This window comes from Lichenostomus cassidix, chromosome 3 (genome assembly GCF_008360975.1).
Source record: "Lichenostomus cassidix isolate B80296 chromosome 3, HeHo_3.0, whole genome shotgun sequence".
Taxonomy (NCBI): domain Eukaryota; kingdom Metazoa; phylum Chordata; class Aves; order Passeriformes; family Meliphagidae; genus Lichenostomus; species Lichenostomus cassidix.
The window spans coordinates 41,653,863-41,680,541 of NC_139483.1; the positions used below are offsets into that span (position 1 = coordinate 41,653,863).

The following is a 26,679-nucleotide window of genomic DNA, read 5'->3' on the forward strand; positions in this document are numbered from 1 at the left end:
TTGCTCACTGCTTTAACCTTGTCCATGAGGAGATGCCAGGGTTCCTACTGTGCAAATTCTGCCCCAGCAGATGCTGTTTTAGAAATAAAGCCAAACTAGGAAATGAGAGGAAGCCACAGTGCTAGAGGATGTCTTAATATCTAAGTATCTTAATCCTTTCTTTAGACAATAAGCAATTTAAAGAGTCAGGTTAAGTACAAGGACAAATAATGGTTTGTTTGGCTTCCAAAGGAAAATTTGTGAAACTGGGTGGAGTGACCAGGAATGCCTGAATTGAACAAGAGATATTTTTGCTGCTTATAAAAGTTTATTTCTCACTTTTTTTTTACTTTTATGTTAATCATCTTGTTTAATAACAGTGGAGGAAAAAGGTGAATGTGATGACAGTGCAAATGTTGTGGCATCAGGGAGAACTTCCGTAGAATTTTTCTTTTTTAAAATAAACACTTTTGATCATTGGTGAAGCTCAGTAACTGGAATATTATGTAGGAGATAAGGCAGTTGTACAGAGGGAAGTATTCAATAGGATTTTTTTTTAAAGAATAACATTAGAATTTTACTTTCTTTCAAACTTTATGCAAATACTTTGTTGCATTTTTTATTATACTCTTTCATGTATTTGACATGTTGCCTATTTTACCTTCTGCCTAAATGTGTTTTGAAAAGTTATTTCTGGAAATTTTTTTTGAAAGTTAGCATGAGGGGATAGAGGGTTTATTTCTTAATGTTCATCATGGCATAATTGCAATAAATATAAGATATAGCAGCCTGGTGATTTCTGGAGCCTGCTGAAAGAGATCGGTAAGATTTCCCAGCACCAAAGGTGGGTGCAGTATTGCAGAGGCTGGCAGGCTGCCCCTGTAGGCTTTTCTCTCCCTCCTTTGAAGTGTTAAAACATCAGTTGTCACTGCTGCAGGCAGGATCCTGTGCTGGATGGACCCAAGTCTGATCTAGTCTGTCAATCCTTGTCACATCAAGGCTGTTTCTTGTTTATTCTGCTGGTATAATATGCCTGTGTTTTGTTGTACATACTTATTGTACTGGCAAAGGTATAAGGTAGCATCTGTAAACTTTTCTTTGTAGTCCTTTATAAAGCAAAATAATTTTTTTCCTACAACTTAGGCTTATGTGAACATTCCAGCCTGCCAATAGACTGCGCATCTGAGAATCCCACTGGCTTCAGTGGATATCAGATTCTTTATATTCAGGTTATCAATCCATAAGTTTTCACTTCTTCAGATAGGAGACAGCTGGCCAAGGGCAAATTTTATTTACACAGTATGCATCTACTTGATGAAGTTTCCAAATAAACAAATGACTTCTTCAGAATGGGGAGGTATTCTCCAGAACATTGTATTGTGTCAATGCTGTTGTAGTTAAAGCATCTACACACTGAGGGACATTCATCAAATGCAGTGTTTTATTAGCCTAAACCACTTGAAAATTATATTTTCTGTCTCTTACTGAGGAACTGTTTTCTTTTGGAGTTTCTTTACTGCAGCTGCTTGCAGTCTAACATTCTGATGCTGCCATCATTGATAGTGCTTGTCACTGAAAAAAACATTGTGGCTTTCTAATGTCTTGATAGTGTTATTATTGAGTATATTTGAGTAACTACTTGAATTTGACACACTTAGGAAACCTGCCAGAGGGTAAAACAAACATCACTCCCATTCTTGCATGTGGCAGCTGAAGTGGCAGTGAAGAGGTCTGTGAAGAAAGCCACCCTGTCCCTTTCCCAGCTTCCAGCCTTCTCTTCCTATAGAAGTGGAAATCTATGAAAGGAGATACATGTTACTATGCCATGCCAAATCATTTTTTTTGGTTTTTTTTTTTAACGCAGAGATAATGCTTTGAACAAAGGATATATGGCTTCAGATACCTGGTACTGTATCTCTTAGAATACTTACTGGTGGGATGGCCTCATTCTGTTCTTAATGATGATTTAATTTCCATTAGTCTTGTTCTGGAGACATTTGGTCAGTTAATGTTTATTCTGTATCTTAGGGACAGAGTTGCAGCTGTTTCTGGTTAATTTTTTTTTTCTTTAACAGAAAGTTGTTTCTTGATTTAAAGCTTGCTTACGATGCAGGCAGTTTTGGGCTCTATTTAGCTAGTATCTGGAAAGTCTAGTAAGACCTAGGCTGCTTTGCGGTGAATATGGAAGCCCAGCACTTAAAATCAGGACATTGATTGCATGATTATTTTACTTTTTTCTGTTTTAGAGTCCACTCTGTGAAATATTTCTACCATTCTTCCCAGTAACTACCAAATTTCTTCCAAAATTTTCTTGATGATACAGGATCTGAATCTTAGACAATAGTGTCAAATTTTTAATCTTTTGTTAGTAACAGAAGCTGGGGATAAACTGAGTTGTGTATGAATTGAGCAATGGAGGGATGTAGTGAGACGAGGAGAACCTGAATTTCTTCCTTTCCCTTCTCTTCCATCCAGGCTTGCCTGGGTGACAAAGGTCATGTGTTTGTGTCAGTTGTGTTGTTGATCACTTAGCCTTAGGATTTTAGCTCCAGCATTAAAGCACCCTGATGCTAACTTCTGTATTAATATATGTTAATTTTCTATTTTACAACACACTTTGAAGTTGCAAATGATTGAGTGATACTTCTTGAAGAATAAGATTCTGATAAGGCAGGAGCTGTCCATAAAATGGATGTATCATCACTTGCCATACCACAGTCTTTCAAGTTCTAATTAAATACTCTAAAGCCCACTGAATTCCAGTCATGAAATCACAGTAATATTAGTTTGTCATGTCTTGGAAAAAAAATGAAGTACTTAATTTTTTTTTTTTTTTTTGTGTATGATGTAGATTACAGCAAAGGTATCTTCTGTAGTAGCAATTATTGGATGGAGTGACCTTTACCAATCTAGACATTGATGTAGTGGAAGGGACATTTTTCCACTTGACCTTTATGCAATGTGTCGGCTTGTCCTGTAGCGCCAAATGAGTTGCAATTGACAGATTTGATGGAACACTAACTTGACGGGAGCTTATTGTTTGGAAGCAGTTATGTGTGGAAATGTGGGGCCTCTAGTAAATAACATGATAAAAGTTATTTGCATGTCTTCCATCACTAAGGAGCAACTTGCTTAGAAATGAGTGCTGCCTAAATTGCACTTTGAATGCTGGTTAACTGAGATTCCAGTAAACCTTATCAAACAGTGACATTTCAAAGGAAAATCTATTAACTTTTTATTTCTGCATTGCTTTGTAACCAAATAACAATGGCTTTCTATATTTTAACCTTGCTACTTGTTTTATAAAAAGAAAAGAGGAATAAAAGTCACATAAACAGTTTTCAGTGTATGACAAGGAAGGCATGTATTTCAAGAGGATGGCCACACGTGTGTGTGTGTGTATGTATGTGCACTCTACCCATAGATGTGTATGTCTGTATGTGTATAAAAAGCTTCCTTGGTTATTTATTAATATATCAGAGAAATAATGGCCAGATATAATTAGGGAAGAGAGAAGTTCTGGTTGTGGGGAGGAGTGAGGAGCTGTAAGTACACTCTAGTGTGAGGGTGGTGGATAGTGTAAAGAGAACATAAAAGAACCAAACTGTCCTGCCCCACTACTCCAGCCAGGAAATGCAGATGTCAGCTGCTCTTCAGATCTGTTGAAATAAAGCAGGGAGAGGATTGTTCTTACTGAGGAGAAACTTGAAAGCAAAGAACAAAAGTCAGTTATTTCAGGTGTCTTGTTTTAATCCTGTCAATAAAATAATTCCACTTCCAAAGTGGATAAGAAAAACTTGTAGTAGAACTCAGGATCTACCTGAGACTATTTAAGTAATGAATTATTATGGGTTTTTAAAACCATTGAGCAGCAGGACTGAGAAAAGAGCAGCAAATGCCATCTGTCTGATCTACATATTTTACCACAGTTCTTCTTAAGCTGTCCATTGAGGTAAAGTGAAAAGGAGCTGAATGGGTGTGGGAGGGGAAAGCAGCTCAGTTCTCTTCTGTTGCATTTGCAGGAGGTATTTGGAAGAGGGGAAAAAAATTAGGTGTTTATAGAAGTTGCTGATAACCACAAACACATTAACATATTACTTGTTATTTCAAACGCAATCTGCTCAAACAATTTCAATAGCAGAGGATGCTGATGGACAGAGTCAAGGTGGAAGGCTGGATAGAAGTGTTTATTTTGCTGTAGTAAAATAGGTTGTGTGGGTGTACTGGCATAGAGTGAAATTCATAGCAAGATTCTACTACTGTAGCAATGCTATTTGATTGTAACTCACAAAGAAAAAAAGTAGAGATTAGTTATTGTGAAGCTGTATGCTAATAAAAGTTACTTTCTTGCAACATTTTCATTCATATTTTCTGCATGCCATAGAAGATAGCAGGCTTTAATGCATTTATTTTACATGCTTGCAGGTGATTTGCTGCAGGGGCTGCAAGCAGAATTGCATCTGGTGAGCTGCAATTCTGGGACCTACAGCAGGACCACACTTGAAAAGTTCTGTCTTTTGTATGTGGTCTCATATAAAAATAGCACATCTGTCATCCTTTCAGGGGCACCTGCTTTTCTGAACCCCTTTTGGAGAGCATGGTAACAGGCAAACCTCTCCCTGAGCTTGAGCTCTAGTTGTGCACCATCAGAGTCCCACTCTGCTCTTCTTTCCTCTTCCGACCTTTCTGTAAACACAGACCCTGGTCTGGCAGCTTTAATTTCCAGCCTGGAGACTCTGATGAACAGAGAGAGATGCTGCTGGAGGCAGTGACCCTTCATGGGCTCAGGCTGGGTAAGGCAGTGAGCCTACATGTAGAATTTTAGTTTTGTAGCTTGAAGTGGGAGGACCGGTGAAGGTACCTTGGCACTGCTGCATTTCACTCATGCTCCTCTGTGGATCTGCATGCTGGGGGAGGTTGGACTTCCTGCAGTAGCTGTCATTGGGCTGTCGCTGCTGTTCCTCAGTGAACGCAACCCAGCCAGGCCTCTGACTGCCTTTAGTGGTTGATAGGGTGTTGTCGCCTTCCTAACTGCCTTGCTGAAGGGCACCAAAATAGAGTGAAAGGGCTGTGGAACTTCCTTAGAGAGCCTCTGGTCTTCCCCCTGCTGACTCTGCCGACCTCCTCCTGTGCAGCTCTACCCACTGTCCTGTGGGCTTGAGGAGTAATTCTTACACCTGAAACACTTTGAGGAACTCAGAGCCAGGATGAAAGGAGTATTGTAAATGTGAGAAAGCTTAAGGGTGTCTGAGAAAGGAAGGAAGGTGGGGAATAATGATTTTAAAAAAAAACCAAAACAAACAACGAAAACAACTCCAGGATCCCATTTGTTAAAATAGGAAAGATGGTGGGCTTCATCTTCTTTTGAAATGAGATTATTGAGGTGACTCCAGTGGGTGAGAGTCTTTTATATGGAACAGGGTCTGAAAAGCTCAAATTACGAAAGGGTTAATACAAGGTTTCCTGTGCAAGAAGCAGTTCAGACTGTGTAATTACAGCTATCCTTTTATCTGAAGATCTCACACAGGTATTAATTAAGCCTAATGAGGCCCCCATGGAGCAATTGTTGCTATCTGTGTTTTTACAGGCAGAGGACCTAGAAGCTGAAAGAAGTAAGGTTATTGGTTTAAGACCCTGTAATGCAGCACTGTAGAATTCGAGTTCATGGGAGAATATTCAGTGTGACTTGAAGCCACCTGGCACAGCCATGGCAGAACCAACCCATTCCATGAAACCATGCTGTATATTCCAAATGCTTTTTTTTTGGCCTGAAAATGTAGGTATAGATGTATAAATATGTATAGATGTGTAGGTGTAGATGCATAAAAAGAAACTGTGGACTAAGAAAAGTTATGATTTCTAGACAGGCCATCTTGATTATGCCTATAACTACTCCTTGGTTTTCTTTTTTTTTTTTTTGGTTTTTTTTTTTGTTTTTTGCGTGCTATACATGTGATTTGCAGGTTCCTGTGATATTTTGGTTAGCATTCAGTGCTTTGTGAAGCATATGGGGATCAGAAATAAGGAAAATACATCTATGTTGTTGAGGTTTGTATGCTAACTCCTTTCGTGTGTTCATGTAAATCTTTTCAATGCAAAGCAGACAGATTGTTTTGTCATCTTCCTGTAGAGAAATTAAACAACTCATTTGTTGTTTTCCTTCCTGTAATACTGCTGTGATGTTGATAATTCCACCAAAAAAAAAAAAATATCTGTAAAAGTACTGGTGGAGGGATGAGGATGGGGGAACAGAGGCTTTTGAGATACTCTTACACTGCTATGTTAGAATGTGGGAATTTTTGAGAAGTCATACAAGCTTTTCATCATCTTCTGACCATACCCCACATAGCGTGGGGTGGTTGCCTGCCTTATATTTAGCTCTTCTGTTCTTTTTCCCTGATGGTGGAATTTGGGCAGCTCCAAGACTAAGCTTGTCAAAATAGCTACCTTTGTGGTGTCTGCAAGGCTCCATAACGAGCTGAATGTGGTGGTGGCATTGACTCCCACTGCCATGACGTAAGGATCTGTTTCAGGGAGGTGATGCCTCTGAGTTGTCAGCTCTATAAAACACAAGTAATTTTTACAAGAGCCTGAAAAGCTGCCAACAAGAGGTATGACTTGATTGCAGAGGAAATGCCTCCTCTGAGGTTGTTGCAGTGAGATGTGGCTTTGATCCAGTGCAGCCTCAAACTCTGTTTCTGTCAAGAAGTTCACTTCATGCAGTGCTCTGAGCCCCAAAGACATTGGTTTTTTTTACAGAATTTGGTGACATTTTGGGAATTTCAGGAAGTACAGGATGTTTTGAAATTCAGGATCAATAGGACAAAGTGTGCTTTAGATTAATTTCCAGAGGGGGAAACAAAATAGAAAAGGGTATGCATCTTTTACATTTGATATTATATATATATTTTGAATTTCAAAATAAGTTACAGGGTCCAACTACAGTTGTCACTGCCCAAAATTATTTAAATTGTTTTGTGTATATGCTTTGATACCAGAAACAGAATTGGGAAAGCAATGTTGAACATGGTACTCAGGAAATAGACAAGAGCTTAGTATTTGTATGTGTAAGCTAACCAAACTGTAGGTATAAGTCAGATAGCTAAAAAATGGTATTGTTTCCTGTTAGAAAAAACACAAAAGACTAGAAAGAAGACTAAGGAAGCATGTGCTAGCTGGAAGATGTGGTAAGAGGCAGAAACTGGGGGGCAAAACTGGGGTGTAAGGGTGCCTGTGAATTGCTGAGAGGGAATTGATTAATAAGGCCAAGTTCAAACGGAAGGGCAGGAAATAAGTCACCAAAAATTAACAGTCAGTAGCTGTTCTATGTTTAAATTATTTTCTTTGCCACTGAATCCCAATTCCTGGAGCTAGTGGGAAATATTGGATCTGACCAGATACAAGGAAGAAATTTTTTACAGTGAGTGTGGTTGAAATACTGGAACAGGTTGTGCAAAGTGGTGGATGTCCTATCTCTAGAAACATTGAAGGTCAGGATGGATGGGGCTCTGAACAACCGGATCTAGTAGAAGATATCCCTGATTATTGCAGTGGGGCTGGACTAGATGACCTTAAAGGTCCCTTCCAACTCAAACTATTGTATGATTCAATGAAATTCTAAATTTTGTGAATCAAATTTTTTTGACAGTCAAAATAGTCTGAGAACAAATGACAAATGTTGTAAACTCTCTCGTTGCTTGATTTTTTTATGATATAGCCTTTTCTGAATAAAGTAGAACAGTGGATAGTAGAAATTGGAAAACTGGCTAGGCTGGACTAAGGATGTCTTATTTGCTATTTTAGTTGCTTTTTCTAAATAGTTTTTAAACCATTTTTGGTTTTGCATCTACTGATGCAGAGTGCTTGGGGAAGGGTCGCAGCTTAATTTGATGGTAAAGTTTTAATTCTTGAAGAGCACTGGGAATAAGGAAGAAACAATGAAATCAGATTTATACATTTGAGATTATGTAGACTATTAAATGCGAGAGTGGACACCTAGGAAACAAGCAAACACTGAGCAGTATTGTGGGAGCTCTGGAAGGGGAATGCAGGGAACAAGAGAGGCAGAAAAAAGATTGCTTTGACCAAAAGTAAAATTCTGGCATCCAGGTACTCATCCATAATGAATAATGTACTGTTTTCAGCTCTGTTGCTACAAAGACTTACTTTATCTTCTCTCTCCCCTTTTGTTTCTAGAAGCTTCAAGTTTCCTTTTAGACTTCTCCACTCCAGTTTTCAGAGCAATTGCTTTGGGGCTGCTTGCATGCATTTATATTCTCTTTATAGTTCTCTCTGTGTGATATTAATTATATAAGAAATAGTATTTTGTACTTTTTTATCAGTGTGCCTTGCCACAGAAGGAAGATAATGTTGCCTAATTGCATTGTTTTTGATGGTGTTGATCTGTAACTGGTAGCTCCAGCAGAACTGCAAGCTGATTTCTTCCCCTATTATAGTCCTTGGGAAACATAGCACAATTTAATATATACCACACTTCAAAATCACTGCTGTTTTCTTTCAAACTTCATCTTAAGGCAGCTCTACACCTACCCATTGGTGTTTCTTAGCCTAGGCTTTGTGCTGCTTTGTTCTGCATTTTTGCAACTTGGCCTTTAAAAGTGTGAAGATAAACCTTTGTGGAACACTGCTTATGTTATCTATACTAGTTTGTGACTTCTATCACAAAAAAAAAAAATCTTTCAATCAATGTGCTTCAGGATGGTGTTCTCAGTATATTCAGGTTAGGCAATAATAAAGGATCCTTTTCTTTGTTTGACAGCTGGAACAAAAGACTTTAAATTCACAATATGTGCTTAAATAGAGCCAACATAATCTGACTGTATCTAGTTATAAAATACTTCATGTATGAGCCCAGATGTAGACCAGCCTATTTTAAAATTTCTTTTTAGAGTATTTAGAAATTGTTTTATAAAAATGGCAGGTATCTCACAGTATAATGCAGTTAGTTGTAGAGCATTGCACTGTTTCACTGTTAATTGACTCACCTGTTTTCTAATCAACCCATGGGATTTATTCAGAGGCAGTGAAGAAAGATGGATGTTGGCTTAGAGATTGTTGGAGCAAGGAAAGGGACGTGGTGAACTGGGATTGAATCATCTACAGTTGACATTAATATACAGCTGACAGTTCTTGTATATGAACTGCACTGATTGGAGACATCCACCAAACCTTTTCCTCTACCTTCTCCAATAAAAGAAGGAGCTATATTGCAAGCCAAGGAGCTTTGCATTGATTTCTGCCAGCTTCCTTGTCTTGAGACTTCTCTTTAAGAGTAGAATTTAATTCACAATAGTTGTCTGTGGCATTGTGCTGCATAGCCTGATGATTTTTAAGATACAGATTTGACCTGGAGTCAGCAGTAAGTGTTTTTCTTTATTTCTCTAAAATCTCATATGTAGTGACAGTACTGTCAGCACTGCTTGGAGAATAATGTTGATATCAAATAAAGTGCACAAGCAATCAGATTCACCCCCCTCCTTTTAAAGTATCTTTTGATGTTACTGTAAATTATTTCTATTGTAAAGTCATATTGGAAATATGAGCATCTTCGTGGTTTCATTGGAAACTATGAAAGACTGTGAAAGCAAACAGTCAATGGGGCACTGTTATATTTGTATTGTGAACTGGCTGAAGGAGAAATGATGATGTCTCCAATGTTCACACGGATCTATGAACTCTTGTGATGTTTGAAGGAATTTACAAACACAGCAAATCTGAAGAGAATGACTATAGGGGGTAGAACCTGTATGGAATTTTACTTTTCATGCAATTGCAAAGATGAATTGCAAAGGTTGCCATATACAGAAAACTGCCCACTATTTCACTAACTGTTATGCATGTCAGGCACATTAAAAAATGTGATTACACCAGCATTTAGAAAACAATGGAAGTAATTATTTATGCTGTAATGTGAAATACTTATGAAGGTCTTACTATTTAAAATGTTGCTATTAAAGATACTGTAAAAACTTAATGTTTTTCAGAAGTGTCAGATTAAGAGCATTGGAGATTAAGCTGCTTCTAGTGCACTGAAATGATTGCTGCTAATTTTCCCCCAGACTGTAGGTGTGTTGCACTGTCCTCTCCATTTGCCCTTTTGGCTGTCATTTATTTTATGGATTGTGAATTTGTTGAAGTAGGGTTCTCCCCCACCGTTGTCTGCGCTTAGTACAATGGGAACCTACATTGGAGGCTCCTCTGTGAGATGATAGTTGCAAATAATAACTACTTTTCTTTCAGGATAGTCATGTTACAGGAAACTGTAGTGTAAGTTTATCCAAATAGTCTTGATGTCCTTAAACTCAGTCCAGAAATAACAGCTGCGAGGATAGTTCACCCTACATCATTGCCAGGTGAGGAGAAAGTAACATGAGAAAGCAAAATTTTTCTAACCTTGGCCAAGTAACTAAAAAGATTAATTGTCTAAGTCAGGACTCGGATATTTTCCTTCTAGGTTCTCAACTCCCATATTTCCCAGAGGTGTGCTGGACAAAGCTCTTCTGGCTTTGTGGCTTTTTTGCTTATGTTCCTGCTGACGTTGAAAGAAACTGCACCTACAGCCTTACAAAACCCACAGAGTTCTATGGCTTGTGCCCATAAATTCATTGAACTGTTGGTATTAGGAGCCAGAGAACCCATTAAAGATCTGACTGACAGTCTGTCAGTCACACTGCTGATGTGAATATTCTATGAAGTCTAGGCACTGGTCAAAATTTATGGTAAAAGTCTACCTCAGGCTTTGGACTAGCACCTTTCTGGGGAGAAGTTTCATGTAGAGCATAGACTTTCCAATGTTAAGATGTAAGCTGTAGGTGGAAATCTTAGTGGTATGCTTTGGAGGAAGCATCTGTAAAACTTCTAAGAACGTAGCTTTTTGTTCCAAGTTAAATGAATGCTCTTAAATGCAATATAAATTAGAGGAGGAAAATTAATATCTGCCAATGTGTCAAGCTTTCTTTTGTAGTAAGTGTAACAGCTAAAAAGTGTCTGCTCTTGTATATTTTAAAACTTTCAGACTTCCCAACTCTGCTGCAACACAGATGTTCAGTACACTGTATTCTGAAATGTTATACATTTTAAGGAGGCAGCAATTTCCTGAGTTGTAATTGGTATGAACTGATGGGTGGAAAATGCAGAGCTTGCTGGGAGGCAGAGAGCATACTTGAGCTGTCCTCCCTCCTAAAAAATCTTGTAGACACTGTTCTCCATTGCTTCTCTAGAGGGACTGTTTTGAGAACCAGGCTTCCCCCTCTTTCCTCCCCCACCTGATTTATGTATGGTCGTGTCTTATTGCTAGGAAAGGAGAAGGAATTAGAAGATAGGCAGCTGATGCTGATTGCAGCAGGGAGACCTTGTGGCATCAAATGCTACATCAGGTCAATGTTGTGTGTTTTGACTACTTGATACCTTGGGTCTGTCAAGGAATGTAGGAGACCTGTTCCCTTGTACTCTTCTGGTTACTGATCTTTGAGCTTTAAATAGCACCAGAACTGGAGGCAATCATCAATCAAGCATTGCAGCAGGAATTAGAAGGGTTTGTCATCTGTGCTAAGAATGATAAATAACTGAGAAATGCACACAAACCAAGGAATTATGGAGTTGTAACACTGCAGATTTTGGCCCTCCTCCTTTAGGGTGTATTTTGTGGCAGCACCTTCTGACTCCAAAGGGCGTTCAGCGGCCAGGAGTTTGGTTTGTTACCCTGTTCCTCAAGGTTATCGTGATAGTTCAGGAGCAGAGCTGGAGTGCGAAATTTCACAAAATTGTGTTTTTGACTGGAATGGAAAAAGTTAAAAGTGGTCGGTAAGCAGGATAATTACATTTGCATTTTGCTCTAGCCTTTTGTGATCTGAACATGAATGTTTGGCTGTGGTACTCAGGGGTAATAGCCTTGTCTGGAAAGCTTTAGCCTCTGCTCACTGGCCTTCCCAGGAACTGCTTTTTCCACTGACTGCTGGAAGTATTTAATGGACCCTGGCCCAAAAAAAGTTTTAGTTTAAATTAGGTGTGTGAGTCTTTGAAAGGAATCTCCCAGTTGTCCCATTTACTATGCTTTGCATTGCTGAGCAATCTTGTAGTACAATGGCTTGGTTTTCTTTCAGGTGAGACAAAGTCTGAAGAGGTGCTGTAGAAGAACCCAAGGGGCCCAACTATCTGTCCTTCGATCCTTGGGATTACGCTAAACCTAGTTTGAAGTAGCACCTTCTGGAATGCAGATGCTGGGGCCTCCAAACTGAGCTGTTTTGCTCTGCAGATGTTCTCCTTTTAGTCCACACAGTCAGTAGGGTAGGCATAGCTGTGCTACTCCTGTTCCTTCCATGGTGTCTGTCCTCAGCCCCGTGCCTTTTTGGAGTCAGCCTTGCCCAGGTGTGCAGTTTGATTTTGCAGTGGGTTTATTTTGCTGTTTTCCACATGCAGAGCTGAATGGAAGGTAGAAAAGGGTTTGTTCTATACTGGTGATCAGACAGCACGTGGTAAGGTCTAGGTGTTCAACTATCCAAGTGTAATCTGAAGCTCCCTTTTATACATACCAGGTGTGTTTATTTTCAACTGTGTATATGTTTGGTTGTGTTAAGTGGTTAATTATTTTATCCTTAAGTCGAGAGCAGATATGTATTCCAGGTGCTTGTAATGCCTCCATTTCTTACCACAGTATGTGTCTTTACATGTCATATTTGGATATTAATTGATCTGCATATTCTCCTGCAAGTTATCTCCTGCATCTATAGCCCAATGCTAGTAACTGGGCTGTAGACACTTTACTTTCTAGGCTCTCTGGATATGTTTCAGTCACATATTCAAGTTCCACATTAGACTCCTAAAATTACCAAATGGGGTATATGTTTAAATAATTAATAATTCAATTTTTATATTCTCTGTTAAAATATATTTTGGAGACCAAGAGCAGAGATAGCCTGAGAAGAAAGAAGTTTCCGGTGGATAGAAGTCCACCAGTTGGTGGTTTTATTTCTTCCTCCCACTTAAAGCAGTGAAGAGATCTAAGAGTAGTGTCTTGCATAGGAAGTCTTTTAGCTGACAGACAGCAGAGATTCAGGAACAGGAAGAAGGCACTTTGCACCCTGGTTCTTAGTCTCCTCTATAAAGTCCTGTTACTGTGTGTGTTTTTGGATACAGGCTGCTAGAAGGGTCCTTGGATCTGAACCTAGGACTTCTTTGGTTCTTACAAAATACAGAACTGTCTTTGGTGCTAAGCATATTAAACACTTCATTCATCTTGGACCCTTAAAGTTTTTAACAAAGTGAATGATGGGGAGGTTATGTGTTTCCAGAAGTATCTAGATGGCAAGAAAAAATACTCTAGAGCTGCAGTGTGTGATTTATTCTTGTAAATCCTATACAAATCCTGTTTCAGGGCTTACAGTCTTTTGGGGGATGCAAGGGCAAAAGGGAAGAAATTGTTTACTGAATTGTGGAGTAAGATCAAATGACTGTCCTTGCTTGAACTAGCTGAAGAAACACTTTTTTAATGTCCAGCAATTTGTAGAATAGCATGATTGATCATCTTCCCACTTATTAGCACAGACATAAATAAACATAAATATATGGAGTACATAGAAAATGAGATTCTGTCCTTACTGAGATGATTTTCTGAAATGTTTTTTAAATCATGATAAATAGTTCTGATGAAGTGAACCTTTCCTTCAGTGGAATGAAAACGATATTATAGTATGTAAAACTTAGAAAGGTAGCCAGATGTTCTCACATGGTCAATTAAAAATTATGGAAATTGCTGCTTTTACTCAACTCTATTACAAAGCATGATCTTTGGAGACACCACTGTTTTCTGACTGCTGGGTGTTTAATTGAGAACAGCAGTTAGTCAGCATCTTCCAGGCCTGTACTCTGGGTTGGCTTTAAAGTGAGTGGGATGTCTGAAGGACACAGGCATTAATGGGTTGCAGTGGAGGCTAATTTAAGAGTTAGCTTTTACTGTTTGGTCTGAAGTAGGTGCTTTGTCTGGGGTATCTGTAGGACTCTGCAAAAGCAGCAAGCTAGCACCGGAATACAGTGAAATAAAAGGCTGAGAAAGAGAATTAGGCCTCATTTTAAATGCTTCTGTAAAACAGTATGTATTGATTACATGAACGTTTGCTCGAGAACTTTGTCAAATGGGGGGATTGCTTTTTGCATGTAAGCTGTGCATTAAGTAACTTTTTTTGAAGTAAAGTATGGGATAGAGAATCAAAGTATTAAGCCTTTCTTTGTGATGGATATATCTGAGTGTGTGTGGTTTCTTTTGTTGTCTGTCAGTGAGTTCTTGAATTCTGTGAAGGTCTCATGGAATAACATGCTTAAAAGGCTAAAATGAAAGTAAAGGGAAGTTGTGTTTGTGAGTCTGATGCCTTAGGAATAGCAAAGGCCTTCTGTGTCAGTTTCTTGGCTGAAAAAATCCTAGAAAGTATGGTGGAAGAGAACAGAACATTCTGAGTTGGAATAAGGATCATCAAAGTCCAACTCCTTGTCCTGCACAGAACAGCCCAAAGAATCTCATTATGTTCCTGAGAGCATTGTCCATAAGCTTGTTGAACTCTGTCAGACTTGATGCCATGACAGCTTCCCTGGGGAGCCTGTGCCAGTGCCCAGCCACCCTCTGGGGGAAGAACCTTGTCCTGCTATCCAACCTAAACCTCCCTGACACACCTTCAGGCCATTTCCTTGGATCCCGTCCCTGGTCTCCACAGAGCACAGAAAAGTGTCTGCCCCTCCTCTTCCCCTCATGAGGAAGTTGAAGACTTCAATGAGGTCTCCCCTCAGTCTCCTTCAGGCTGAACAGACCAAGTGCCCTCAGCTGTTCCTCACAGGACTTCTCCTCAAGGCCCTTCACCATCTTTGCTTCCCTCCTTTGGATGCTCTCTAACAGATTAAGAGCTAACGTTGTGGTGGCCAAAACTGCCCCCAGCACTCGAGGTGAGGCTGCCCCAGAGCAGAGCAGGACAATCCCCTCCCTTGCCTGGCTGGCCATGCTGTGCCTGATGCACCCCAGGACAAGGTTGGCCCTCCTGGCTGCCAGGGCACTGCTGACTCATGTTCAACTTGCCATCGACCAGGATGCCCAGGTCCCTTTCTATGGTGCTGCTTTCCAGCATCTTATTCCCTGGTCTGTCCATACATCCAGGATTGCCCCATGCCAGGTGCAGAATCTGGCACTTGTTAAAACAAGAGAATGCCTCAACCTTAAAACTCTTCCAGAGCTATTCCTCAGAGATGTTTGTCTGACCTGAAAACCAACACTGGTGGAGATTTCCTGTCTAACATGGCGGTTAGGTTTAGTTCTTCATTATATCTAATGTTTTTTTCTCATATTCTTTGCTGCAATGCAGGTTTGTTAATGGGGACTCAAGTTCTAAGGGAACATTGTATTACTGCTTTCTTTGCAGCTTGCTGGCTTGTAGTAGTACTGGAAGTTACCTCAGTCTTTATCTCTGCTAGTCTGAGGAACCCTGCTTATTACCCTCTTTCACATCCTGTTGGCTAAACTTCTGACCATTTCAATTGCTTGTGCTTGATCCAGATTTCTCTTGAGCTGCAGCAGTGAAAGGTGGATTTTTTGGAGCCTTTTTTGCATATTTCCCTGCTCTGCAGCTGGCACTGAGGCTCTTGGATCTCTCCATGCACTGAAGATATCAGCCAGGTCAAATGGCAAGGCATCCTTTCCAGGAGAGGATCCTAAAAGCTGAGTGCTGCAGTGTTCAGCTCTGGTGCTGGAGTCTCTTAAGACATAACCCTTAACTGTGATGCTGAAAAGATAAAAAGGATAAAAAAATCATTTAGGACAGAGATAAGTGGATATGACCATCCTTATTACTTATAAGATGCCAGTGGAACAAATTATTTAGAAATGTCTGTTAGTAGAAACTAATTGAATAGTGTGTAGATTGGAATATATAAAACAGGATGTAGCCAAGACTTAATGAGAGAGAGAATGAATTGGCATGTGGATCCCCTCATCTGTTTTCCTTCACAAAACAGCCTGTTTCTAGGGCCAGGAGGGGTAGGAGTAGAACGATGAAACAACTGGACACACAAACACAGTTAAGCATAATTACATTGAAGAACAATGATGACATTGTAAAATGGCTGTAGAGGGTTGCCACAACTCCCAGCAATCCCAGTGGTAAATGGTGCGAGTAAAAGGAAGTGTTTCCATGTGGTTAGGCGTTCACTGGTCATTGGTCACAATTCAACCCTTTCAACTCTTGCTATTCTGTTGTAACAGTGCTATTTTTGATGGCCGAGTTTGAAGCGCCAAGTGGCATATCAGCATGCAAGTGCTGATGTGTTTTCCTGGTCAAAATACGGGGTTGGGAGTCTCATCTCAGCTGAAATTTCACTTTCAGTGTAGTGATAAGGATAGGGCAAATCTACTTAGCTGTGGCCCCTGAAAAATTGATCACGGACGTGGTTCACCTCTGCTACTTTGCAGGAAGAGTATGCGCATGGGTACGTGTGGGGCGGGGTGCTCATTTCAGCAGAGCTTTCTGATATTTTGCACCCCAATGATGACACCAAAGTGAGTTTACCCTGGAACAGTGTGCTGGGACAGGGGAAAGATCTAGCCTTATTAGTAAGTTCTGTCTTTAATTCTACCCCGTTGGCACAGAAGCAGAATGGAGATCAATACTAATGATAGATTATTGTAAAAACGCATCGTTTTGCTAGGCCAGCAAATGTAAGCAACTTCTCTTCTTAAATCCCCTTGGAGGATAAAGAAAGAAAATAAGCAATAAAAAGCATGCACAGATGGATGCTATTCTGATAGTAACGTATTGAAAATGTTAAAAGGATTGCTAATCACACAAAATTGTAGGCAGTGAGGTCATGAGCAAAATACTGAACTGTAAAGGTTTTCCATTTGTGGGTTAGCTCAAAACTCTCTAATTTGACTAATGTATCATCAAAGGTGTTCTGTCTTGGACTGGCAGGCTTGTTTTCTGTCAGATATGTGATTTGCTGGTATAGTGGCACAATAGAAGATACACATACTGGAATTACTAATTAGTAGTTAGTTCTGGTAGCAATTAATTCTCAGCTGTTACTCTAAAAAGAGCATGGATGATAACTTTGAGCCAATTCTTTGGAGCCCTGTGAAATTAAAAAAGTGCCAGGAAGTCTGCAGTTTTGTCCTTGTCATTGAAAAAAGTAGCTTGGCATCTTGGTTATTTGATGTTTTACATGGTAGTCTTGTTACTTTGTCCTTGAGCAGAACAGACTGATATATTTTATGAAAAGAGGAAGAAGAACCATCAGAGAGGTGGATTTTCCTTTTTGTTGAAAGACTTTTTTTTTTTTTTTCCCCCAGGTAAAACAGGACCCTTTTGTCACTGTTTGACTTTTTTTTTTTTTTAAATTTATTTCTAGCTGATAAATTTAGACGCAAACTGGAAGAACTGGAGAAGGAGAAAAATTCTTTAAAATTTCAGCTTCCTTCAAGGCATCCTTCAGTTAGCAGTTTTTTGGACAGGTTCATGACCCAAGTTCAGGCAACATTGCATTGGGCTGCTGATCGTTGGTAAGTTTGTTGATTCAATATTGTGTAAAATGATGGTTCTCTTTTTCTTAATGTAGAGTAATACTTAGGAATAATTTTAATAAAGAGTTTTAATGACCATCTTGATGTATCAATATGAAGCTTGTTTATGAAAATCCCAGTCTGCCCCCCCTTTTTTTTTTTCTACAATTCTTTCAGAATTCCTCTGAAAAACATTGGTCATGATGAACTGGTGAATTAAATGGAACATTTCTCATTGATGTTGAGTGGGAAGGGGATTTAATCCTTGACACGGCAGCTTGAGCATACAACAGCAACGCAGCTTGAGCAGCAGTTCCCCATGGAGTTAATTCTGATGCTCCCTTTCAGGCAAGGAAAGGATATTTAAATATAAAATAAAAACCAGATTATTTTTTGATATGAATAGATCTTTGGGAGCTTCCTTTTGTGTGCCACTTTTTAGGTAGCAGTATTGTGCTCAGCACTGTACAAAGTCACAAAAATAAATTCTAAACCTCGTCTTGAAGGGATAACAGCTTCAAAGATTGGGGGAATGCAAGATGTGTCGGATGGCCCAAGAGGGGTAGTTAACTTAGGAAATAAAATAGTCTCTATTTCTTGGGCTGTCTTGATCTATGCTCCTAGTTACTGTTGTTAGAAGAGGATACTTTATAGGTATTGAAATCTATTCTCAAATGCAATAGCAGAAGTGAAAAAGAGAAATCTTTTGTTTTCTAGCAGCTTGTTCATATAAAGGCTGCAGTGTGCTAGTCAATATGGTTGGGTGTAATTTTTGATAAACAAGAAAATTAGATACAATCAGTACATATAGTATGATTTTTGTGTGAAATTGGAGAACTGGAAGGTATTTTTAGCCTCTGTTTATAGCGTCTAGTAATAAAGGACGTTTAAAACAAACTACATTCCTTCAGAGTTGTTTCCTTCTACCTTCTGAGGCTCTGGGAAGCTGTTTTACCATTCCTTAAATATTAGGATGCACCATTCTCTATTTTGTCACTTAGATGCGTTTGCTCTATGCATTAATTTGTAATAATGATTTTGGCGTTAGAGGTGATGTTGTCTTCTTTGTTATAGAAATTGTGTCACTAAAGCATCCCTCAGGTACATCCCTCAAATAAAGCATCCCTCAGATATATGATGTGTATATAATATTTTTATATATAAAATAGATGTTATAAGATATTTCTGAAAGTGTTCCTGTACTTTGGATGATTAGATCTGTAACTCTTCTCTTTGCACAGGTCTGAGCCGTGCCATTCTTCAGGGTCAGATGAATATCCTCTTCCCTTTTCTGTCTTGTGCACACTCTTTTCTTTGAGCTTAAGTTTGACTGCTGCTGTTGTGACACCCTTTTATTTTGCTTGCTGGGTTCTTGTAGTCTTTTACTCTGCTTTGTCTGTGCTCTAACTCACTGATACAGCAAGCATACCCTTTGTCTTCTGTACAGGGTTTTAAGTCCTTTCTGTTCCAACAGTATTTTTAGGTAATACAGTGGAAAATTTTCTTCATGGAAAATTTGTAAGCTTGAGTTTTGGTTTTTTTTCATTTTGAATTGGAACAAAACAAATATACCCCAGAAGACTTTTTTTTTGTTTCACCTGGAAAATTAAAAAGGTTATCAGACTAGCCTCAGAAGACCAGATCATTGCAATTTTACTGTAGTGAAGTAAATCTCATGTTTTTGCAATGTTCTGAAATGAAAAGTGTGTATGGCAGCTTATTTGTTTAACATATGAAGCTGAAATTCATGCCCCAGTTTTGTTTTACATTATTAAATTATGAGATGAATTTTTTTAAGTAAATGCATTTGATATTGATACAGGATATTGGGGGCATGTGGTGGGGGCCAGATTTGGTTATATTTAGCTTAGGAACAACAAATGCTGTGGTTGTGCAATCAGTCAGGTTTGGAGAGATCAGAAAGATCTTGTTTCTCTTCCATCAGTACCAAGTAGACAGATACACATGGAATTTCCAAGAAGGTTCTGAAAATAAACTATGTTTGTAATGGAGTTCTTCCTAAATTTTAATCAACCACTTGGTTATTTGACGTAGCTGTCTAGGAATGATGCAGGCCCAGCTTGATGAAGAGGGCTTCAGAGCTGCTGGGGGGTGTGTTTGGTTGGAGCCACAGGAACCTGTAATGATTGTCAGGGACAGTGATGGCCTTAGCACCACATAATGCAGATGCCTCTTTGATCTGTGCTGTTAATACAGAAATGCAATTTCACTGTCATTATGTCTATCTGGCTTAATGATACCTATGTTAGTTCTGGGGCTTTATTTTGCTTTTTCAGTACATTCTGCAGCATGTGTGTCTTTTGATGCTCCTGCAGAATAGATGAAAACCTCTTGTTCTGCACACTTGTTAAACACCTGTGCATGGAGATCATAATTACGTGATTAATCATGCTTAAACCAGACTTGTGATGCATGTTTTATATGTGGCATGGATGTATTTGCTTTGCAGGATTACAATGTAATTATGCTTCAAGAACACTCTTTGTTTGAGACACAGTATTTTTTTTAACAAGATACTGAAATGAATCTGTAATCTTAATGTGGAGTTGCATGCACTTGTCTCTAGAGATGGACACAGAAGTGCAATTGCCCTTGCAAGTGCATATGCCCTTATGAGGGAACATGGAAGGCAAAACAGATTTGCATTGTTTGCAGGTGCATTTTGAGAGGCTGATTATGGAATTGATACTTAACATAATGTGCTGATTACCTTGGAGTCCAGTCATGCAAAGATTGACAACTGAGGGTTGTGCAGATGACTGGGAGGAAGCCCACTGACTGCGATTTTGAAAGAACTTGCTGTGCAAGAGACAAGTAAAATTTGGCATTGTGGAGCAAACACTCCAGATGATCTCTAATGTAGTCTCCAAAAGCTGACAGAAGCTGCAAAAATGGTTTTGGCAAGTTTCTAAACTTCTGTCTAAGAGATTTTTCTCTGTATTGATAGAAACTACATGCCTTAGTTTTGTCTCTTCCAAGGCAATGATGGATAAATTTCTGAAAGATGATAAAGCTGGGGGAAGCCTGAAGCTATACAAGCTTTCCATTTTCTTTCTTCATCGTGTTGTAAAAACAGTGTAAATGTTTGAGATAATAAAGGAAGATATGCCAAGGAAAAAAGTCTCTTGTTCTTTAACTGTATCTGTTTCAGATGTAATCATTCTGGTGGAGGAGTGTTATGACTCTAAAGGTAATATGTAGCATTCTGATCTGTTTAATCCTTGAGACTCTGAAACTCATGAAAACCACTAATTTTTAGCTTTTGTCATGTTTTTTCAAAGGGTTAGACATGAAGAAAACGGTCTTTGTCATGAAAAAGAGCGTAAACTTTTGAGATCAACTTACCAGGAGAGGCTGCAGGTTTCGACCGCAAAACGAAACCAGCTTTTTCAAGAAAAGAAACGGTTACAGGTAACAGGACTGCACAGTTGTATATAAAAACCAGTGCTATGCAGGGAAAACCTTGTAAGCTGTCACACAGAATTAAATAAATTTATTGTAATAGCAACTTTGCTTCTGTATAGTAATTAGAGCCTTGGCTGGAGTCCAGTTGATAATCTAAGTGATGATTGGAGATGGCAGCCACAGGAGTTGTGTTAATCTCATTACAGAGATGCAGAGCTGGAAGGGCTGGTGGCTCGTGTGCGTGCTTAAACTTTCCTCATTATCTTTTTAAGTGTGCTCTTTGTTATAATTTGACATTTTAATATTACACTGATCTTCAGAAGTTTTTATTTGAAGACAAAAAGTTTTCATCCATTTCTGGTTAGAATTTACTATAAATACATGATTTGCCAGCTTTTATTCCTGAAAGATGATTGATGCTTTTCATAAGGATGAAGGAATCATCACACAGCAGTCAGCATTTGCTAACAATAGCTTTACACTGACACGTGATGTCACAATGTGATGGTTTGGCAAATGGAATGTTTCAAGATGGCTTTTGTCCAATTTTAAGTCTGCAAGCCTTTTAAGCAAAATTTAGCTCTTTCTTTTCACTTTCCTTGAAAAATCTCAGTGTACTGTCTAATTATGTGTCTTTTAGACCTTGGTGATCACAATTGGGGTTGTGGCACCTTAGAGAGCTAGCAGACCTAGTTTTCCCTTTTTTCTGTGGTTTTGTCTTGAAATCTTTTTTTATGATATTTTCATTCCTTTAGTGGATCCAATAGTGGAGAAGTCTCTGTGCGTATACACACATAAATGCATGTATATATATAAAAAACCTGGGAAGAAATAGTGAAAAACACCTTATGTGGTCATTGCAAATTTGTACTTAGATGGAGAAGTGTCTTTATCCTAGTCATCACCTTTGTATTTTTTAGATTTATTTTGTCAACATGTAAGAGGAGACATAGTGTAGTTCAGCATTATCAGTGTGCAGGAAACTATTTTAAACTGGACATCCAAGAGCCACCTCAAGATATTGAACTGAAAACTGCTGTACTTAAGTCTCCACAACAGCTAATTTTTACACTTGCTTAAGCTGAATCTTTATGCCTGTGTAGTTATGCCAGGGGAAAACTAACCACGGCTTTGCACAGGCATGTTATTTTTTTAGCATTTTATCAAAATTACCAGGAATTCAAGGTTCTGGGGAAGATTAATCTGTGGTAATTGGTTGCACCCGGCATTCCCTAAGGATTGCTCCTGCCCAAAATCTTGCATGATCAGAAATAATTTTTTTTCACTTTTCCTCAGCCCCGCTTTTCTTTACTTTTTTTTCTGCCATCTCTCCTGTTAGTTCTGCTTTTGTCCTGAGGGATTTGTAAACCTGTTGCAGTGTCTATAATTTATGTATTAATGTTTCTACTGCTATCTCTACTTCATGGAGAACATCAGTCCATAAGTGAAGCTGGAGGTTTACAGTCTGTCCTGATTAGCTGTCATGTTGGAAATCTCAGTTTAAACTTAAATCTGCAAAGTAAAACTCCAGCTTATGTTTAGTGAGATGAATATCATCTGCTTCTCCATGCTGAGACTTTAAGCCCTTTTTATCTGTCACTGGAGGCTGACCAAGAGCACGCTAAAGGCTTCTTTGCATTTCTGGAGAAGAATGCAGGAGAATTCCAGTTTACTGATTAAAATTTCCATGCTCCCAAGAATGCCTGTGAACTATTCCTAGGCAGAGCAGCTTTCTTTCTGTGAATGCAGATTGTGTGCTTCTGGTATCTATTTATGTTGTACGTTTCAGTCCTAAAAGTGTGATTGTAAAACCAGATTCTGTTCATCTTCTTTTCTGTTCCCATGTAGGTTGATTATTGCAGTGATGGCAATTACTACATTTTCACAGAATACGAGGGTCTCGCTTTATTGAGTAGGGCCTATTAAGATTTTGGCAGTATTCCCGAGCCAGTAACACAGAGACAGAATTGTCCTTTGTGCACACTAAAAGCCCAATTTGAGACTGAAAGAAACAAAACTGATGTTTTTGGTCTGCTGACCTTTCTGTCCTTGATAAACGTCTGTGGGTTGAAGCATGGGCCATACCATTCTCTTGTTGGTATATCGAAAACCAGAGGAGGAGGAAAATAATTGATGAACCTAGTGTGCACCACTGTTACAAGATGAAATTTTGGAGCTAGTCAACCTTTGAACATGCAAGGACCCTTTCTTCCTGTTAAGTTATACTTTGGAAGCTGGTTACAGTGCAGCAAACCTGAAAGTATGTTTGTTAAAAGAATGAGCATTAGTGAGCTAAACTTCATGTAAATTGCATTGAAAACATTAAAATAATGTTAAGGTTATGAAGTGAAGCTCTAAAAAGCCAAAAAAATTGCCAAAGTCTGTTATTTGTGCATAGTATGTATGTTCTATAAGAGTCTGTAATTATAGAAGTATGCCCTTTTTTCCCCCCCTAGATCCTTACCTCATACATAGCTGAAGTGTCTGTTCAGCTATTCAGAATACAATTTTATCTTCATTACTCAGTATTTGACCCCAGAACCCTGTTACTGTATGCCACTCAAACCTTCTTTTGAATACAAATTTATTAATTTGCAAGTGGGCTCTTTTTACAGTATTAATCAACATGGCATCCTAGTGATTCAAACCCACTTAATTTTATCTGTGCAACACCATTTCGGCAGAAGAGATATTCTTATTGCCATTTTACAGATGGAGAACGGAGAAGTGAATTGCCATAAAAAGCCATATGGTTGTTTCTAACATCAGTTTTGTTATGCCTAGTTGTTGACTTATTAAAGATTTAGTTTTGGCTTTCTGGCTTTTTGCCTTTAATTTTAATTTTGAGTTGGACTGAATGGGATCAGAGCATGGAATTGAGATTTGATTTCTGTTGAGAGCCTATAGATAACATGTCAGAAACCTCTTGCAGGTTGTATAAAAAATGAACATATGGTCTTGTGGCCATGTGTGGAGGTAATAGTTTAAGTGGCTTGCAAAGTTTCATAGAGACAGTAAGAATTGTAGGAATAGAATCATATTCTCCAGTACAGCATTCAAGTAGTTCGATGACAGCTTTAACTCAGCAACCCAGATAGCTTGCATCCAAGGATGGAGCACTTCTTGAAGCAATCTGTTGGGTTTTCAGGGAAAAACATGTACAAAGATGATTTACAAATTCATGAAGCTTTTTTTTTTTTTTCAGTTTTGGGCTCCTCACTTTGGGAAAGACATTGAGGTGTTGGAGCATATCCAGAAAAGGGCAGTGGATCAGGTGAAGGGTCTGGAGCACAAATCTGATGAGGAGCAGCTGAGGGAGCTGGGGTTGTTTAGCCTGGAGAAAGAGACTCAACCTCAGAGGAGGTTGTAGGGAGATTGATCTCTTCTCCCAGGTAACAAGTGACAGGACAAGAGGAAATGGCCTAAACCTGTTCCCGGGGAGACTAAGATTGGACATGAGGAAAAATTTCTTCACTGAAAGGGAGGTCAGGCTTTGGAGCAGCCTGCCCAGGGAGATGGTAGAGTCACTGTTCCTGGAAATGGTGAAGAAATGACTGGACATGGCACTTAGTGCTGTGGTTTAGTTGACAGGGTGCTGTTCGATCAAAGGTTGGACACAATGATTTTGGAGCTCTTTTCCAGGGTTAATGATTCTACAATCCTATGACTCTAAAAATTATGATTTGCTCTTGCAAGAAACGTCAATATTGTAACGCACACAGTTTGAACTTCTAGAAAAATGAGTGCAACTAACGTTGAAGTTCTGGCCATTTTAAGTCAAGGAAAGGATTTTGTGCTTTTAGCTAAAATGAAATGTTAATTACCAGAAGGGCTGTTCAGATAGTGGTTCTCTGCTTGCATCCTGGGCCTGATGTTGGACTGGAGCCATTAGGTGAACCATTGCAGGGTTATTCTACAGGACAGATGTTTGATCACTTCAGCTGCCAGTCTGCAGAAGAAGATTCTGTTGCCGTGGATGAGCTGCCATTTGTATTTTTGGTGGAAGTTTTGAACTTGTAAGCTTGGGAAATACCTATATGTTTTAAAAGTAAAAGGTGACTGACAGTAGGTGTTGGAAGAGGAACCTGGATTTGGTGTTGAAATGGAGGTGGTTAATTTCAGACTGTTGGAAGCACCAGAGTTTCTCAAATACAATCGACATAAGAGTTGTGTGTCAGCAAGAGGATGTCTCATTTAATGCTTGCTAAATTGGACAAAATTCGTGCTACTTCTGACACTTGTACTGTTTTTTCTTAGGGGTAAAAGGGTTTCTTTTATAGGGTTCATAGTAAACTTTGGTTTCTGTTCTATGCAGAAAGAAATTGAAGATCTCCGAACAAGACTGGCCACATTAGAAGGAAAAGATCAACAGCTAAGAAGAGAAATTGAAGAACAAGATAGGCTTATTCAGTCACAAGACTGTGAATTGGCTGCTTTACTTGGCTGTGTTTCTTTAAGAGAGCTGCAGGAAATAAGCAAGGCTGTGGATGACACTTTAGCATCCTCTTATCGAATTCCGTTCAGTTTAGATCTTCCAGGAGCAATAAAGAGGTATGTAAATTTCAATTTAAATGTCGAGTCTTGTATCTTCCTGTATGTTCTTTGAATTGGCTGTTAGTCGTTTTCTTCATCACTGTGCCAGCTAATTATCTGGATTCAGACAATTTAAAACTTTCAATGAAGAGATGTTGGAGTTCTAATATTGATGTACTTCCTCAAAAGAGTTTGTAGTTATTTGAATGTCTTGCACTTCATGTTCTTTTATGGTGAAGACCCACCTACAGAAAGCATACATATCCATCGGCTGTTAATTCCTATCATCAGCTTATACTATTTCTTGTTAACTGGTGGAATGTTTTCCCCAGTTTGGTAATGTAGTAATTAAAATATATTTCTCACACCCTGAAAGTGTGTATTAGGCACCATTCAAATCAATATTAGAGATGCTTCCTGCTTCAGTGAACTTGTAATCATAATTAAGTCTGATGTGAAAAGGAGTGCTAGACTCAGACAGTGGACTCAAGGCAGTGGAGAAGAGGATGCAACATGAATAATTTTGGGACATCCACAGTTAAATGCACAGCATATGGATACTTCAAAAGGGAAGTAGCTGCTCTGGGCAACCTTTTGGAAATATCCTCATCTTTATTTAAAAAAAGCAATTTATGTACTTGGGGCCTAAACTATATTGGACGTTGGTGATGGGACTTTAAAAGTGGCACTGCTGTTGTGTCACCAAGAGAAAATAAAATTTCTGTTTATCCTAACTTGCATTTCTTCCAGATAAGCAATAGCTATGTTGCTTGCAATTTTTTTTCTCCCTTCATGTTTATTGGATTTAGTTTGGTTGTATTAACATTCATGAGAAATTGCTGCTCATGTGTGCTAATTTATACAGGGTTTTTTTTAAGTCAGCAGAACATTATGTAGAGGACATATTCTTCTCTTTTGACATTTGTCTAAAATTTTAAATTAGGTTATAGGTAATAGTTTCTTGCATTAAGTTTAGTGTGTTTTAATAGTATCTTATGCCTGTATTTCTGAGATTGAGGAATAAAAGATCTCAGGACTCTGTCTGAGAAACTCATTTGAGTTTTCTTAGTTTTCAATTTGTTTATGAAAGAATATTCAGATTTATTTTTTTTTCTCTCGTTGCTGCTGTAACAATTGGGTTGCACTTACCTCATTGGAAAATTATTTAAAAGTGAGTTAAATAGTACGGT

The 26,679-nt window shown here is 38.8% G+C and overlaps 1 protein-coding gene across 5 annotated transcripts in view; it reads left to right on the forward strand.

Moving 5' to 3' along the window:
* The window catches only part of DISC1 (DISC1 scaffold protein), a 188,545-nt gene that overhangs the window by 38,092 nt on the left and 123,774 nt on the right, over positions 1-26,679 (forward strand). For all 5 annotated transcript variants that reach the window (XR_014850833.1, XM_085055473.1, XM_085055476.1 and 2 more), the window contains 3 exons: positions 17,380-17,530; positions 20,833-20,962; positions 25,272-25,507. Coding sequence is in view for 4 of the 5 variants with exons in the window: in XM_085055473.1 (XP_084911599.1) it covers positions 17,380-17,530; positions 20,833-20,962; positions 25,272-25,507 (517 nt within the window). In the remaining variant the exon portion in view is untranslated. The remainder of the gene's footprint in view (positions 1-17,379; positions 17,531-20,832; positions 20,963-25,271; positions 25,508-26,679) is intronic.